This window comes from Trichomycterus rosablanca, chromosome 1 (genome assembly GCF_030014385.1).
Source record: "Trichomycterus rosablanca isolate fTriRos1 chromosome 1, fTriRos1.hap1, whole genome shotgun sequence".
In the NCBI taxonomy this organism is placed as follows: domain Eukaryota; kingdom Metazoa; phylum Chordata; class Actinopteri; order Siluriformes; family Trichomycteridae; genus Trichomycterus; species Trichomycterus rosablanca.
Genome location: NC_085988.1, coordinates 79,976,108 through 79,994,334, shown reverse-complemented (window position 1 = coordinate 79,994,334; position 18,227 = coordinate 79,976,108). Strand labels below are relative to the sequence as shown.

The following is an 18,227-nucleotide window of genomic DNA, read 5'->3' as shown; positions in this document are numbered from 1 at the left end:
AACAATTCAATTGAATCAAATATATAAAATCAAATAAGTCCACATTTCTTATGAACTTGTTTTGCAAAACGTGCTTTGTTTTAATTAACTTTCCTTAGTCTAATACTGTGTCTTATAACACTGAAGTCACTCACACACACACACACACACACACACACACAAACACACACACACTCATACACACAATACACAACCAGTGGTTTGGTTTTGTGAAGTCTGACACTGACGTTAGTCCGGGCTTGCAATAGATATTTCAATTTATCCAAAAGGTTTATTTATATAATCAACATTAAACATATAAGCATGTAGCCATCGAAATAATATATTTTAATATTTTATATATGTTTATACTCACAAGAAAATAACTTTTTACAAGACATTTAAAATATCCAGGGTATAACCAGCTTGGTTTTGCAGTGTTGAGGTTTGCAGAACCACATGCAGATTACAATGAAAATGTGTAAAATTTACGAGCTAAACTTTAATCAAAATTCTCCTCATTCTGGACTCTGTGCTGTTGATATGGCGGTGGTTATATGATGTCTGCCCCCGCCCCGCTGGTCTGATTGATTCAATCACATTTCTGTGTTTGTTCTATTTTTGGCTCTCATAGCTATTTATTTCACTTTTTATTTCCTCTGGGCAGCATCCATTCCTGGCCTACCAAAGCACTGGTACTTTTACTACTCTAGAAAAAAAGGTTCAGCTTTTTGTAAGAAAAATAGTGCATAAAGTTATGTTTTGAATAAAAATGGCACTGCATCTCAAAACCTCAACATTTTTTGTGGCTAGGCAAGGCTAGGCTAGCTAAGATTGACTTGGGTATGTAAGGACTTTTGCTGATACAAATCTGTTTAAAAAATCTTGAGTTTTGCAGCCCAGGTGGCGCAGCGGGATAATCCGCTAGCACACCAGAACTCCTCGGTTCGAAACTCGGTGTTGCCATCGGTCGGCTGGGCGCCATCCGGCAGGCATAATTGACAGTGCCTGCAGCAGATATTAATTGGCCACCATATCTGCAGGGTGGGGGCCGGACTATGTGTGGGTGGGTGGGTCTTCATACGCTGTGTAAGGACCCTGATTGGCGGAAGAGACGACTGTGCAGAATGCAGGGGCGAGAAGAGGAGGGCTGTGCACGTGTCGGAAGAGGCGTGTACATCGACGTGCCCTCCTTGGATGCAGTCTGGTATCTCTCAGCAGCGGAAGACAAAAAATTAAGTGTGTTAAATCAGGAGGAAAATGGGGAGAAAATGCATTAAAAAAAATCTTGAGTTTTTTTGGCTTTATATTTGATGTGTTTCTTCATTCATGTTTCCTTTGATAACATGTATTGACACCCATGCAGAAGAAGCCCCGTGTCATTATGTTACCATCTCCACGCTCACTGTAAGTATACTGTTCTTGGGATCATTTTGGCAACCACATATTCTTTGAACATGATAAAGTATTATTGCTACAAGTTGTATTTTTGCTGACCAGAGTACATTGTTCTGACTTGATGCTTGTGTGAAAATATCGGGGGCCCACTATATGCCAAAAATCATTTTGCAACTCTGATCAGCAGCTACTAGAAATGTCTCTATAAATAAAGAAGATGCCACCAATAAATAATAAATAAATAAATGCAAAGGGAAGGTTTTGACTAAAATTAAAAATCATAAGCTGAAATCTTCTATTTACAATGTACAGTCATGTGAAAAAGTTAGGACACCCCATGAAAACCTTTGTCTTTTTGAACATATTTAAACAAATGAACATTTGAGCTTCATTTGAACAGTATTGAGAGATGGAGCTTATATAACTAAACAAATAAAACTGAAGAAATTTCTTTTAAACTCAAGTTGTAAAATGTAATGAACAAAAATGGAAATTTATTGTGAGGAAAAAGTTAGGACACCCTATGCCCTAATAGCTGGTATTTCCTTCTTTGACTGACCGAAGACAATGCAAGTAATTGAGGGTTAAGGTGCACTGCTCAGGGAAACTTGGTAGCTGAGGGGCTAGAGCCAGCAGCCGTGTGATCAACAGTTTAATGTCTTAACCACTGAACATCTGCCCTAGATCTAACATAAAAGCATAAATCATGACAATAATATAAAACAATATCTAAAGCTTTGAGTGTTTCCAAGACCACGATGGCCTCAATTATTTTGAAGCTAGAAGCTAGGCACAACCTTCAACCCTCCTAGAGTTGGCTGTCTGGCCAAACTGGGCATCTAGTTAAGTAGGGCTATGGTCAGGAAGGTAAGAAGGAACTCTACCATTATTCTAACAGAACTCCAAAAGTCCTTTTGGATAGAAAACCAACTCTGCTGCAGAGGCAGAAGAAGCAAGATTCAAGCCATTATTGAGTAAAAGGCATATGACATTAGAGTTTGGTCTGATGATGTGAAAATTGAACTGTAAGCTAGCTGGCACTGACTAGCTAGCTAAAGACATCCCTAGAACTCCACTTTAACAGAATGCACACGTGCACATCACTCGTGCCTTATGCAATTAATTGTTTATTCTATGTTTATACGTATATACAGTAGTATATACAGTTTCTATTCTTTAATTAGATATATAGTACATACACTGATCAGCCATAACATTAAAACCACCTCCTTGTTTCTACACTCACTGTTCATTTTATCATCTCCACTTACCATGTAGAAGCTCTTCGAATGTAGTATGAGTGGATCAGACACAGCAGTGCTGCTGGAGTTTTTAAATACCGTGTCCACTCACTGTCCACTCTATTAGACACTCCTACCTAGTTGGTCCACCTTGTAGATGTAAAGTCAGAGACGATCGCTCATCTATTGCTGCTGTTTGAGTTGGTCATCTTCTAGACCTTTATCAGTGGTCACAGGACGCTGCCCACAGGGCGCTGTTGGCTGGATAATTTTCGTTGGTGGACTATTCTCAGTCCAGCAGTGACTATGAGGTGTTTAAAACATCCATCATTGCTGGTGTGTCTGATCCTCTCATACCAGCACAACACACACTAACACACCACCACCATGTCAGTGTCACTGCAGTGCTGAGAATCATTCACCTCCTAAATAATACCTACTCTGTGGTGGTCCTGGGAAAGTCCTGACCATTGAAGAACAGCATGAAAGGGGGCTAACAAAGCATGCAAAGAAACATATACACTACAGTCAGTAATTGTAGAACTACAAGGTGCTTCTATATGGTAAGTGGAGCAGATAAAATGGACAATGAGTGTAGAAACAAGGAGGTGGTTTTAATGTTATGGCTGATCGGTGTATGTTGACACCTGCACCAAAAGAAATTCCTTGTACATCTGTTACTTGGCGAAAGATAAAGATTCTGATTCTAATTCTGTAGTGAGACGTGGTGGAGGCAGCATCATGCTATGGGGCAGGGAGACTGATTGACTGTCTTGAATTGCAAGACAAATAAATGCAGCCAAAAAGAGGAACATCATTGAACAACCTCCTCCAGAGCGCATACAGAAAACAATGACCTGAAGAATACAGCCAAAACAACACTGAAGTGGGTCAGTCTCTAAATGTCCATGAGTGGCCCAGCCAAAAACCCCAGCGAACATTTGTGGAGAGTCCTTTTTAAAACATACATACTAGTGAGTGTAACTGAGTGAGTTAATGTGTGAGTGTAAATGTTTACACTCTTTACAATAGATCGGTTTACATGACGCACAAAAGTGACATTTCAATTTTCTGTTTTATTACAAAATCAAACAAATTATTTGCTTTTTGAGTTTTTATAATGATGCAGACAAGCTAATTTTTATTTGCAGCATCTATCATCTACACAGTGATGCGTGACTGTATTTCATAACAAAGGGCATTAAGTCCAGAAACAGAAATAAACAGCAGATGAATCACTCTCATCATCATCATTAACATAACCATCATCAGCAGGGCAGATGTGTTACGCAGCTCAGTGTTTTGTATAAACATAATTAAGCTTCAGAGAGGGTGGCGTTGGCACTACAGTGGCAGTGAGTCGATTGACTGAAACACGTCTCTCTTTCCGAAGGTGTTACCGCCGATGTCAGTGGGTATATAGACAGTGCCGACGGTGTTGCTGGAGCGGACAAGGAAGTCGGCCAGTCTCTGGGTCATACACGTTGCAGTGTTACATCGTCTCTTCTCTATGTGGTGCTGCTGACTAAAGAAAACGTACAATTAGGATCTCATTTCAAACTACTTTCTGCAACTCAATGTCAACATTCCTTTTTTACTGCTATTATTGTTACTTCGTTAGATGTTTGTTAGTTTTCCCTCTTTCTTCCATCTATTTTCACCAGCCCCACACTGTCTGTGGATCCAGACTAACAACCACCAACACGTTTGTTTATTTTATTATGATTTTAATGTCATGGTTCCATTCATGAAAGTGCAGGTAGTTATAGGTTACACGTGATTCATTAGTTAAATATTAAACACCATCACAGCCAATTTTGCATCTTCAATTCACCTAACAAACACGTCTTTCTATAGTGGGAGGAAACTGGAGTTCCCGAAGGAAACCCACACAGACAAGGGGAGAACATGCAAACTCCACACAGAAAGTACCCGGACCGCTCCACCTGGGGATCAAACTCAAGACCTTCTTACTGTTCGGTGATAGTGCTACCAACTGAGCCACTGTGCCGCCCTACACCAACATGTTTAAAGTCTATGGCTGGTTTGTTACTGTAGCCAGTGATGATTATCAAGTGTATGTAGTGTCCCATGGTATAGATGCCCCATGACTGCCCCATATACACCAATCAGCCATAAAATTAAAACCACCTTCTTGTTTCTACACTCACTGTCCATTTTATCAGCTCCACTTACCATATAGAAGCACTTTGTAGTTCTACAATTACTGACTGTAGTCCATCTATTTCTCTGCATGCTTTGTTAGCCCCCTTTCATGCTGTTCTTCAATGGTCAGTACCCCCACAGGACCACTACAGAGCAGGTATTATTTAGGTGGTGGATCATTCTCAGCACTGCAGTGAAATGGACATGGTGGTGGTGTGTTAGTGTGTGTTGTGCTGGTATGAGTGAATAAGACACAGCAGCGCTGCTGGAGTTTTTAAACACCTCACTGTCACTTCTGGACTGAGAATAGTCCACCAACCAAAAATATCCAGCCAACAGCGCCCCGTGGGCAGCGTCCTGTGACCACTGATGAAGATCTTAAAGATGACCAGCAGCTCAATTCAAACAGCAGCAATAGATGAGCGATCGTCTCTGACTTTACATCTACAAGGTGGACCAACAAGGTAGGAGTGTCTAATACAGTGGACAGTGAGTGGACACAGTATTTAAAAACTCCATCAGCGCTGCTGTGTCTGATCCACTCATACCAGCACAACACACTTTAACACACCACCACCATGTCAGTGTCACTGCAGTGCTGAGAATGATCCACCACCCAAATCATACCTGCTCTGTGGTGGTCCTGTGGGAGTTCTGATAATTAAAGAACAGAGTAAAAGCAGGCTAAAAAGGTATGTAGAGAAATAGATGGACTACAGTCAGTAATTGTAGAACTACAAAGTGCTTCTATATGGTAAGTGGAGCTGATAAAATGGACAGTGAGTGTAGAAACAAGGAGGTGGTTTTAATGTTATGGCTGATCGGTGTATGTGGCATGTTACTAAGGCAGGAATATACTTCAGACAGGGTGCCAATTTTCACAGGGCAACACACAGTTACAGAAATACTTACTTATTTAATCTAAGGTCAGTTTAGATCCACCTGTTGTGTGTGTGGAAGTGAAGGGAAACCAAAGTCCCTGATTAAAACATGCCATACTCCTCACAAGCAGTGACGGGAGGCACTGATTGAATCCAGGTCCCCTGAATCTTATTATTTGTATTATTTATTTTTATAGTTTATTATTATTTATTTTTGGCATTTTGTTTCTGACCATGGCCACAGTGGATCTGCAGTCGGCCACAAACACTGGGTCCAAGAGTTCCAATGACTGCAGATTGCAATTTAGAGCAGCATCTGTTTACTGGCTTGTTTTGGAGGTAGGAGAAAACTTAGGACACAAAGAAAACCCAATTATCAGTTAATTATCAACCCAGAATGATCAGACAGAGACTGAAGGCGAGAATTAAAGCCAAGCAGGACCCTTGTGTGTCCTGGCACACACTCTACCAGCTTCCCTATTGTGTTATTAATGACAAATGATATAAGTGATCAAATACAATATAGTAACATCATTGGTACTTGAAAAATCCTACAATCTATTTTGTTTCTACCTACAGATCCGCTGTAACGTAACACTCTCAGTAGAGCCTCTCAATAGAGCCTCAGTCAGAGTACTCAGCACATACAGTAGTTGGCGTACCTGTTGACTGTACTGAGTGCTCTCTGTGATCGTAACCCTGCAAACCGGAGGTAAGGGTTCATCAGCAAACCCGGCATCATCCATTCTTTCTCATCCAGTGCCCCATTCACCAGCTTAGAAGAGGAGATAGAGAACCTGTAAACAAACAGAAGGTAATTTATATGTAAATGTATGACTATTATTATTATTATTATTATTATTATTATTAATGGCCCTTGAGTGGTGGTCCATTACGCTAATCCACCACGCATGTCAGGGAAGCGGTGGGTCCAGTATCCTTTGAATCACTCTATCGCAGGGCCTCAGCCACCCACCCCAAGACATAAGCAGGCAGTTGTAGCCTAGTGGTTAAGGTACTGGACTAGTAACCAAAAGGTTGCTGGTTCAAGCCCTACCACTTGCCACTGTTGGGCCCTTGAGTGTCTTAACCCTTAACCCTTAATTGCTAAGACAATATACTGTCACAGTACTGTAAGTTGCTCTGGATAAAAGTGCCTCCTAAATGCACCACCCAAGCGCCTTAATAAAATTATTATTATTATTAGCAGTAGTAATAGTAATAGTAGTAGTAGTATTGGTAATAGTAATAGTAACTGTTGAGGGTGGAGCTGAATTTTCACCCTTATCTTAAGCCCATTACCCTTGGAATGAATTGGATGGTCAACTGTGAGTCACACCTTCTTTCCCAACATCAATTCCTGACCTCACTAATGCACTTCTGACCAATGGGCACAAATTTCCAAGGGAACCTTCCAAAATCATATGGAAACAAAGCTGTCTTACACTTGTGGAAGAGTCAGGGCTAAATATATAATCATCCAAATGGTGGTGTCCCAATATATTTGTCCACATAGTGTATGAGGCAATTGTAACGTATCCTGCTGTGATTGCAGTCTGCCTTTTAAGTGGCGGGATGCGGTCACTTTGCAAGTCACAAAATCGACATGCATTATGGGAGATGCAGTTTATGTACGATTTTACAGTGTATTTTAAGACAAGCATGCGTCTTTAAGCTCTAGTGGGCCACATAAAATGATGTGGCGGGCCGGATTTGACCTGCGGGCCTTGAGTTTGTGACCTTACCAGCACATCAACAATGTCCGAGTTTCTTGACTGCACAAAAACAGGTAATAAAACTGTAAAGCTTTGTTGTTATGCCACAAATCTTTCTCATAGGTAGCTCAACCTTAATCGACCTTTAATATATATCATTTTTTATTTGTTTAATGTTTTAATTACCTGTTGTTTGGCGCTGCGGTCACACAGTGCAGCAGTACAAGAACCAGCAGGAGCAGAACAGGCACTTTTAGATGATGCATGACTGGATTCTGTGCAGGAAGTAAATAAATTAAATAAAAATAAAATACAGACTGCTTTGCATGCCACAAATTTCTGTTGTGTAATAATGTAAACCTTATTGCCTTGTGTCATATATACAGTACAGCAAAAAAGTAGCTTCCCCTTTCTGGTCTCTCTTGACATAGATCTGTTACACTAAATGATTTCTGATCATTAAACAAAACATGACATGAACACAGTGAACAAGAGTAACACATTGTGAAAAAACACTTGCTGCTCAGGTGGTGCCATCTGACTGGACTGGACGATTGGCTGTTGTTCATGCGGGGTGGGAAAAGCCAGATAGGGACCTCATAACTGATGCAATTACATTACAATAATTGCTGGCTGATTGATGGGGTCTGCACAGAGTGAAGGGTATAATGGAATTAGGCTGTGTCTCTCCGTACACAAAGCTTATCCGCATATGAACTCGCCTCGTGCAGGTGAAAAGATGCAGTCGGCTACTGCACACATGTCGGAGGGGACGTGTGTCAGTCTCGCTCTCCTCAGCATCAGCATCAGTAGAGAGGAAGCATAATGCAGTTGGGTAAAAATTTAAAAGAACAATTGGGAGAAAAGGGGAGAAAATGCATAAAAAAAATTTATTCCACCAAACCACAGTAAAAGCCATTTTGTAAAATAAAACAAATCTGCCTGAGAGTGGTTGTTCTGCTAAACTGTCTCTGAGGGGTTGCTAATAGTGTATCCATGAAGCCACAGAAGATCCCAGTAAATAACATCCAATAACTTAAGACATCTCTAACATCAGCTAGTGTTCATGATGCACAAAATGAAACTATTTAATAATGGAATTTTAAAAAATCAGTTGCTGGTCTCCACAAGCATGGGCAGAATGTTCTTGTCTATGGACAAGATGTCCCTGTTTATCTCTGATGAAAAGCAAATACAGCATTTCATAGTTTTTATATGCTGCATCAGGATCTATGTAACTTGAAGTTGTTCAGAAAATGATACATGTTACTGTTTATTAAATAAGAACTCCTTATAAAGAATGTAATTTGTTTGTAATTTAAACTGAAGTGTAATAGGGTAATGCAGCACTGTAGATGTGGCACAGTGTGTAAGACCTTATTTTTACTCTCCACTTGAACCGACCGCAGCAAACTGTATTTATTAGATATCTATAATATTAATATTTACGTGTGATATGAATTCACAAACTCAGATGAGATCAGAAAATTTTAATAAAGACATGCTTTTATTATTGTATTATTTATATTATTTATTAGGATTTTTACACACTTTGGTTCCATTCATGACAGAAACGGTAGTTCCTCGTTACACAAGATTCATCAGTTCACAAGTTTAATGTCAAACACAGTCATGGACAATTAACCTCACTTGCATGTCTTTGGACTGTGGGAGGAAACTGGAGCTCCCGGAGGAAACCCACACAGACACGGGGAGAACATGCAAACTCCACACAGAAAGGACCTGGACCGCCCCACCTGGGGATCGAACCCAGGACCTTCTTGCTGTGAGGTGACAGTGCTACCCACCGAGCCACAGTGCCGCCATATTATTTATATTATGTGCAATTGAAATAAATAAATAAATAAATGGATAAATAAAAAAGAAAAGTTATGTTGATCTGTATAACTTATTAATTAATTATCTACATTGTAAGAAATAAAGTCTTTTTGACAAAAATCAATGGAGATAACTGAAAGAAACAAATTAAATCACCAGCTGTGTGCAATCATAATCATTAACCAGAAATTAGAAGGCCATGTAACAAAGTTACATAAGTAAAACACGCAAGCATACTGGAGCTGACATCTCAAACTCACAAACTTCAAATAATTGGTTTGGATGGGAATTCCAGAAGGTATTCCTCACAACTACTGCAATTACAACCTCTGCTGGCTGATCATTGGTGCCCGCACAGAGACATAGGATAATGAAGATTGTTGCATGACACTCTGTGCACAATACGGATCTCCATATGAACCTGCCTCGTGCAGGTGAAAAGAAGCGGTTGGTACTGCACACTTGTCGTGTGTTAGTCACGGCTCTCCTCTGTCAGGAGTGGAGGTCAGCATCGATAGAGGAAACGAAATGCAATAGTTAAAAAGTAAAAATAAAAAACATATGATAGACATAAAAAGATTTTATTATTACTGTATTTCATCTTATTTTAATTATTCTTTTTTTTTTGGTAAGTTGGTAAAAATTAATGCGTTCCAACTATTCAGTGCCAGGAAAATTTTTAAAGATCATAAATATTGGAATATGTTAAGAATATAAATGTAACAATTACACCAGTCACTACTGTTAATAAATACAGTCCATATGCAGTTGTGCTAAAAAGATACTATATTATTTATAAACTCTTAAATTAATTCACATTCTCAATATATTCATGCACAAATAGGACTGGGTAAAAACAAATCACAGTCCAAACCTGATTTTATGGACTGTTTTTCTTCTACTATAACCAATCAAAGTCAATTACAGCAAGCTAATAAACACAGGTATATTTATCAGAGTCTGCTGGTTCTAAAAGAGTAAAATCTGAACACACAACACTTACCTTCAGTAGCTGGAGGTTCGGGTGCAGGTACGAGCAGCAGCGGGAGGTAGTGGTACTGTCACTGGTTTACGCTCAGCCTGTTATAGGCTTTCCTCTCAACCACTTCTGACATCACATTACTCCAAATATAGCCCTCAATATTCATCTGAGCAGCAGGTTGGGATTGAGAGGTTCATCGTAGGATTTTAAACCCACAGCTCAGGTCAAAAAGTGCCCTGTGTCCTCATTGTTAATGTTTATTATAACCTTCACTGGTGGTGGTGACTTCACAGCATTGAGTTGATTACATTGCTGTAAACTATAAAAAACCTCCACCTCTATAAAAATCCTAGAAATATTAGGAATTAATAAGATAAACATTTTGAACATAGTATACATGATACATAGATTTGTACACAAATGTAAAGTGCATTACAAATTAAATGTATTATTATTATTATTATTATTATTATATATAGACAAGCATATCCTGGACAAAAACAAGCAATATTAGACCCAGGCTTACGCTAAATTCATAAAAAAAAAATGTAAATTTTTTTTTTTTTAATGTATTTTTTTCCCCCTTTTACTCCTACTTTAGCGCATCCAATTTCTACCCGTCAATCATCCTCTCTTGGTGTTTCAACATCTGTTCCAGAGCTCGATGACTAGCAGTACAGTCCCCTCGATATGGAAACACTCAGTAGTGATCCCTATCCCGAAGAAGAGCACTCCAAAGGTCCTGAATGACCTTAGACCAGTGGTTCTCACCTCTCTGGTAATGAAGGCGATGGAGAGGATTATAAAAGGGTAACTGATCCGATGCTGGACCCGCTGCAGTTTGCCTACCGGGCTGGTAGAGGGGTTGATGATGCAAAGATATTCATCCTGAACACCATCCACAAGCATCTGGAAATTCCCAATACCTCAGCCAGACTCCTGTATGCAGACCTTTCATCAGCATTTAACACCATGCAGCCACATATTTTAGCTGAGAGGCTTACCACACGCTTCCACATTGACCACCAACTTACTCTGTGGATCATAGACTTTCTTACTAACAGGACACAGAGAGTATTGGTGAACAACTCCCTGTCTGATATCCTCATCACCTCCACTGGTTCTCCACAAGGCTGTGTTCTTTCTTCTCTTCTCTTTATCCTTTATACGGATGAGTGTAGATCTGCTCAGCCTAATTGCCACATAGTGAAATTTGCTGATGACACAGTACTCCTGTCTCTGCTCTCTGGTCACACACAACATCACAGCTCGGCTCTGCAGAGTTTTGTGGAGTGGTGTGGAAACTCGTGCCTCGAGCTCAACATAAATAAAACCAAGGAGATGATAGTGACCTTTTCTTCCAAACACAGACAGAAGGCTGAGGCAGTCACCACCGTCATACAAGGGGAGACAGTGGAGATTGTGGAAGAGTATAAATATTTGGGGACAATTGTTGACAACATGCTGAGGTTCAGAGACAGTACTTACTCAGGAAGTTAAAATCATTTGGAACTAGTAAGGACACTCTTACCACTTTCTATTATACTTTTATTGAAAATATAATAACCTTCTCTTTCACGTGCTGGTTTCACTCCATCACTCTTCAGAACAGAAACCGTCTGTTGAATGTGGTTAAAGTCTACTCAAAGATCATTGAACAACCTATTCGTTCTCTTACCACCTTATGAGATCAGCAGACTGTGAAGTCAGCTCGCAGGATTTTACAGGACCCCTCTCATATTCTGTTTTCTGAGTTTGAATGGCCTCCCTCAGGACGCAGACTCCGTTGCCCACACTGCAGGACACAGAGGAGGAAGATAAGCTTCCTCCCCAGGGCAGTCCAGCTCTTAAATGCTGAACACTGACCGGTCATAAGCGCTGATGCGGCTACATGAAGTACAAATTTTTAATAATGCATGCACTTTATAATTCATCTACGAGTTTGTATATGTTCTTATTTGTGAACGCTGTTTGTTGTATTGTATTGTATTGTGTGTGCTGTTATGTGTCTTGAGAGTTGTGTGTGCTCTTAAGCTACCTTTATGCTCTTTAAATTGCCCCTCGGGGACGAATAAAGTAATCTGAATCTGAATCTGAATCTGACCTGTTATCCACAGATGCAAGTCTAAAACGGGGGGCAGTGCCAGAGGATCTAAGAGAAATTAGACATTTGGGCTCTAATTAAGGGCTCAGCTATGTCCAATACTTTTTGTTTTGATTTTTAGGTGTTGTTTCCCACTGTATGTTTAGGGTAATCAGGCTGTATGTAATTATTTTTAATTCAACTCACTCCCTTTTTTTGGGTGGCTGCATGAGAGTCTCCATACAACTGCCAGTGCCACCAATTAAACAAAAAAATGTACAACCTTCTCTAGTTCAAGTCTTTACCAGTGCAAGAATGTATCCTATGGCTGGGAGCTGACTACCTTTTCCTTCTGCTTTTTTATTTATTCCGTTTTACATTTTTTGATTTCCAGTCAGTTCTAAGCTTATGCAGTTGGAAGTGGGCAGGAGGCCTAAGCTGCAGTTTGCCGACATCATGTTTTTGAGGAAGCACATGCTAGCCCTGACACTCCCGAATTAGTGAACTCATCACACCCCGCTCTGTACCACACAACCTCCAAACTACTAGTCCCGCTTACCTTGATCTTCCACCCAGAACTCAAAAATGACAAGCATCAAGGTTCTTCTCTGTACTTGCACCCAAGGGGTGGAACGAGCTTCCTCTGTCTGTCCGAGCATCCGAGTCTTTCAACGTCTTCAAAAGACGATTAAAAACCTTCATCACCTCTTTACTAAGCAGATTTGTATCCTTGGACTGTTGTCTACTTGAGTAAGAAAATGTCTACTATGGAAGCACTTCTGTAACTTGCTCTGGATAAGAGCGTCTGCTAAATGCAGAAAATGTAAATTAGTGGCTGTTGTGTGATGGAATTTCACACTCAAGAAGTGCATAGAACATTTTTTTTAATTCCATTGTAAAAGCCAAAAGTATGTAAATACATGAAATCTTAGAATTATTTTTGTTAATGTCCTCCGTTAGTAACTACTCCACAAAGAGATTTTCAGATTGTCCAGCTAATTTTAATCTAATATAAAGCCAACAGGAGAAAACAAAATGCAGCTTTTTTGATCATCATTCCATTTATTGAGGATAAAGATTTATTCACAACTTATATCACCCATGTGAACACGTGATTGCCCCCTGAAACCTAATAAGTGGTTTGCCACTCTTAGCAGTAATAACTGCAATCAATGTTTGCTCATTGCAGTGCAATGAGTCTTTTATGCAATTGTTCACTCTTTTTTCCAGTGTCTTTCTTACAGGAGAATAATGCATCATTTAGGCTTCATCTCTGCCTTGTGTCACTGCTGTAAATCGCGTAGCATATTAATCTTGCGTATACATGGGTTGCCTCCCATTTCTTAAACATGCAGAAGGTGGACTAGCTGAAGTGTGTGTAAGAGAGTGTGTGTATGTGAGTGTGAGTGAGTAAGAGTGTGTATGTACAGTGGTGTTCAAAAAATAGCAGTCCAACACCATTAACCTGATGAATCACTGTTTTTAGTAGAAGTGATATTTCTACATAGCAAAAAATGTACTTGAAAGTGTAGTAGAGTAATGAAAACAAAACAAACCCAACAATTAGAACATGCATGCCGCTCATTCTGAGTAATCAAAGCATTGATTGAAAGGGGCTTGTTCAAAATAATAGCAGTGAGGAGTTCAGATGGTGAAGTCATTCATTCTGCAGAAGAACGGGTGTCAATTTTGGCCCTTATTTAAGGTAGGAGGGTGGCAAATGTTGCACAGGTTGGTCATAGCGCATTTCCTTCTGAAATACTGGGTAAAATGGGTTGTTCCAGACATTGTTCTGATGAACAGCGTACTTTGATTAAAAAGTTGATTGTAGATGGAAAAAACATACAGAGAAGTGCAGCAAATTATCGGCTGTTCAGCTAAAATGATCTCAAATGCCTTGAAGTGACAGCCAAAACCTGAAAGACGCAGAAGGAAGCGTGGAACTACTGTTCGAAAGGATTGAAGAATAGCCAAAATGGCAAATACTCAGCCAATGATCACCTCCAGAAAGATCAAGGAACATCTGAAGTTACCAGTGAGTACAGAAGATGATTAAGTGAAGCCAATTTACCAGCAAGAACTCCTTGCAAAGTCCCGTTGTTAAGAAAAAGACGTCCTGAATGGGTTCAAATTTCCCAAGGAACACATTGACTGGTCCAAAGAGAAATGGCTCATTTTGTGCACTGGTGAAAGCAAAATTGTTCTTTTTGGGTCTAGTGGCCGTAGACAGTATGTCAGACGACCCTCGAGCACTGAATTCAAGCCAAAGTTCACTGTGAAGACAGTAAAGCACGGTGGTACAAAATGATGATATGGGATGTTTCTCATACCATGGTGTTACGCCTATTTATCACATATGAGGGATCATGGATCAGTTTAAATATATCAGAATACTTGAGGAGATTATGTTGCCCTATGTCGAAGAAGAAATGTCCTTAAAATGGGTGTTTCAACATGACAATGACCCAAAACATCTTGATTACAGACAAACAAGATTGAGGTAATAGAGTGACCAGCCCAATCCCCTGACTTCAATCCCATAGAGAACTTGTGGGCTGAAATCTGAAACGTGTTTTTTTGAGGCAAAACCCAAAATTGCAGAAGAACTGTGGAATGTAGTCTAATCATCCTGGACTGGAATACCTGTTCAGAGGTGCCAGAAGTTGGTTGACTCCATGCAACACAGATCTCAGAAACAATTGTTATGCCACTAAATATTAGTTCAGTAATTTAAAGTAAAGTGAAACCTCAAAAAAATTTTCATGTTATAGATACATTTTTTTAGTTTTTAAAGAAAAATGCTGGCACTGCTATTATTTTGAACAGCCTAATATTCATTTTTCTTAATTTTCTGTAAAGGATTGACACAAACTGGCTAAATTTAGTTAATGTTTTGATTTAGAATTAAAAGTGTAGTATTTTCAGTGCATTTGCATTTATGGAAATAAAAGTTAGTATAATGATTTTGTGCTTTATTCTCTTTTTTTAAATCACTGCTATTTTTTTGAACTACTGTATAAGTGAGTGTGTGAGTAAGAGTGTGTATGTATGAGTGAGTGTGTTTAAGTGTTTATGAATGAGTATGTGAGCAGTGGTGAGTAAGTAAGTGAGTAAATAAGTGTGTGTATGAGTGAGTGGGAGTGTGTGAGTGAATGAGTAAATAAGTGTGTGTGTGTTTATGAATGGAGTGAGTGTGTGTGAGTAAATGAGTGAGTAAATAAGTGTGTGTGTGTGTGTGTGTGTGTGTGTGCGTGTGTTTATGAATGAATGAGTGAGTGATTGAGTTAGTGTGTGTATGAGTGAGTGGGAGTGAGTGAGTGAGTAAATAAGTGTGTGTGTTTATGAATGAATGAGTGAGTGTGTGTGAGTAAATGAGTGAGTAAATAAGTGTGTGTGTGTGTGTGTTTATGAATGAATGTGTGAGTGTGTGAGAGTAAATGAGTGAGTAAATAAGTGTGTGTGTGTGTGTTTATGAATGAATGAGTGAGTGTGTGTGAGTAAATGAGTGAGTAAATAAGTGTGTGTGTGTGTGTTTATGAATGAATGAGTGAGTGTGTGTGAGTAAATGAGTGAGTAAATAAGTGTGTGTGTTTATGAATGAATGAGTGTGTGCGAGTAAATGAGTGAGTAAATAAGTGTGTGTGTGTGAGGGAGAGTGAGTGAGTAAATAAGTGTGTGTGTGTGTGTTTATGAATGAATTAGTGAGTGTGTGTGAGTAAATGAGTGAGTAAATAAGTGTGTCTGTGTGCGTGTGCGTCTGTGTGTGTTTATGAATGAATGAGTGAGTGATTGAGTTAGTGTGTAAATGAGTGAGTGGAAGTGAGTGAGTGAGTAAATAAGTGTGTGTGTTTATGAATGAATGAGTGAGTGTGTGTGAGTAAATGAGTGAGTAAATAAGTGTGTGTGTGTGTGTGTGTGAGGGAGAGTGAGTGAGTAAATAAGTGTGTGTGTGTGTGTGTGTTTATGAATGAATGTGTGAGTGTGTGAGAGTAAATGAGTGAGTAAATAAGTGTGTGTGTGTGTGTTTATGAATGAATGAGTGAGTGTGTGTGAGTAAATGAGTGAGTAAATAAGTGTGTGTGTGTGTGTGTGTGTGCGTGTGCGTGTGTTAATGAATGAATGAGTGAGTGATTGAGTTAGTGTGTGTATGAGTGAGTGTGAGTGTGTGAGTGAATGAGTAAATAAGAGTGTGTGTGTGTGTGTGTGTGTGTGTTTATGAATGAATGAGTGAGTGTGTGTGAGTAAATGAGTGAGTAAATAAGTGTGTGTGTTTATGAATGAATGAGTGTGTGTGAGTAAATGAGTGAGTAAATAAGTGTGTGTGTGTGAGGGAGAGTGAGTGAGTAAATAAGTGTGTGTGTGTGTGTTTATGAATGAATTAGTGAGTGTGTGTGAGTAAATGAGTGAGTAAATAAGTGTGTCTGTGTGCGTGTGCGTCTGTGTGTGTTTATGAATGAATGAGTGAGTGATTGAGTTAGTGTGTAAATGAGTGAGTGGAAGTGAGTGAGTGAGTAAATAAGTGTGTGTGTTTATGAATGAATGAGTGAGTGTGTGTGAGTAAATGAGTTAGTAAATAAGTGTGTGTGTTTATGAATGAATGAGTGTGTGTGAGTAAATGAGTGAGTAAATAAGTGTGTGTGTGTGTGTGTGTGTGCGTCTGTGTGTGTTTATGAATGAATGAGTGAGTGATTGAGTTAGTGTGTAAATGAGTGAGTGGGAGTGAGTGAGTAAATAAGTGTGTGTGTTTATGAATGAATGAGTGAGTGGGATGAGAGGGTGTGAGTGTGATGAATTGGTGTCATGATGAATGGAGCTGAATGAAAAAGCCCACGCACAGTTATAATGCTTCAGAAGCTGTTTATGTACTGTAGCTGTGAACTTGCTGATAATAGGTTGGTAGGCTGGTACTCATGTCAGTGATTCCATCCTCTCTAGAGCTCCAGCTAATGATTAAAGTTTAGGTTGTGTTTCATTTTTACCCCCATAAGCACATGGCTGATACGGCTCAGGAACCCACACACTGTATCACTCTGAACATAAGCAGCTGTTGACACTGAGACACTCTGATAAATTAGGAAAATGACCAAACACAGGCCAGGCAGAGAGCAGCGTGTGGATATAATGAGATGTAGGTTGAAGTGTGCTTTAACATGATCACTAGATTAGAAACTGACCGTAAGCAATCCAAGAGCTGAAGAAAGTTTGAAATTCAGGCAACATTTTGTTATATACGGTTGTGGTCAACATTATTGGCAACCCTGAATATTAAGTACAATATGTAATATTCATTTGTTTATTTACTGTCTGTTTTACCACCACTTTATTGTATTCAGGGTAGCGGTGGGTCTGATTCACTGCGCATAAGGTATGGAACACCTTAATATATATAGATATATAGATATATGGATGGATGGATAGATAGATAGATGGCTAGATAGGGGTCAGCATGGGCACCCTGACTGGTCTGCGCCCCATACGCAACAAACTGTGATGCACTGTGTACTCTGACACCTTTCTATCAGAACCAGCATTAACTTCTTCAGCAGTTCGCTCCCCACGTGCATCAGCCTTCGCTCCCCACGTGCATCAATGAGCCTTGGCTGACCATGACCCGGTTGCTGGTTTACCATTGTTCCTTCCTTGGACCACTTTTGATAGATACTGACCACTGCAGAATGGGAACACCCCACAACAGCTGCAGTTGGAGATGCTCTGACCCAGTCGTCTAGCCATTACAAGTCCTTACACTTGCCCATATGTCCCACCTACTAACAGGTGTCGTGATAAAGAGATAATCAGTGTTATTCACTTTACCTGTCAGTGGTCATAATGTTATGCCTGGTGTATATTACAATATAGAATTTCAATTGCATGTATCCACTTTAAATCAAACGTTTATACTAAAAAATAATTCACGTTTAGTAGCACTGTGTGGTTGAATTT

The 18,227-nt window shown here is 39.6% G+C and overlaps 1 protein-coding gene across 1 annotated transcript; it reads right to left on the bottom strand.

The window, feature by feature from the left end:
- Positions 1-3,962: 3,962 nt before the first annotated feature.
- LOC134324978 (islet amyloid polypeptide) lies at positions 3,963-7,646 on the bottom strand. The gene is made up of 3 exons (XM_063006956.1): positions 7,567-7,646; positions 6,328-6,462; positions 3,963-4,143 (listed from the first exon to the last, which is right to left on the bottom strand). Exons 1-3 carry the CDS (start codon positions 7,644-7,646, stop codon positions 3,963-3,965), a joined length of 396 nt encoding a protein of 131 aa, XP_062863026.1.
- Between the last annotated feature and the right edge of the window lie 10,581 nt (positions 7,647-18,227).

Excerpts from the sequence above, each read along its gene's own strand:
- LOC134324978 (XM_063006956.1), bottom strand. The coding sequence starts at position 7,646 with ATGCATCATCTAAAAGTGCCTGTTCTGCTCCTGCTGGTTCTTGTACTG. Across the intron at positions 6,463-7,566 it reads ACCGCAGCGCCAAACAACAG|GTTCTCTATCTCCTCTTCTA; the intron begins GTAATTAAAACA and ends GTTTGTTTACAG. Across the intron at positions 4,144-6,327 it reads GCACTCAGTACAGTCAACAG|TCAGCAGCACCACATAGAGA; the intron begins GTACGCCAACTA and ends CGTTTTCTTTAG.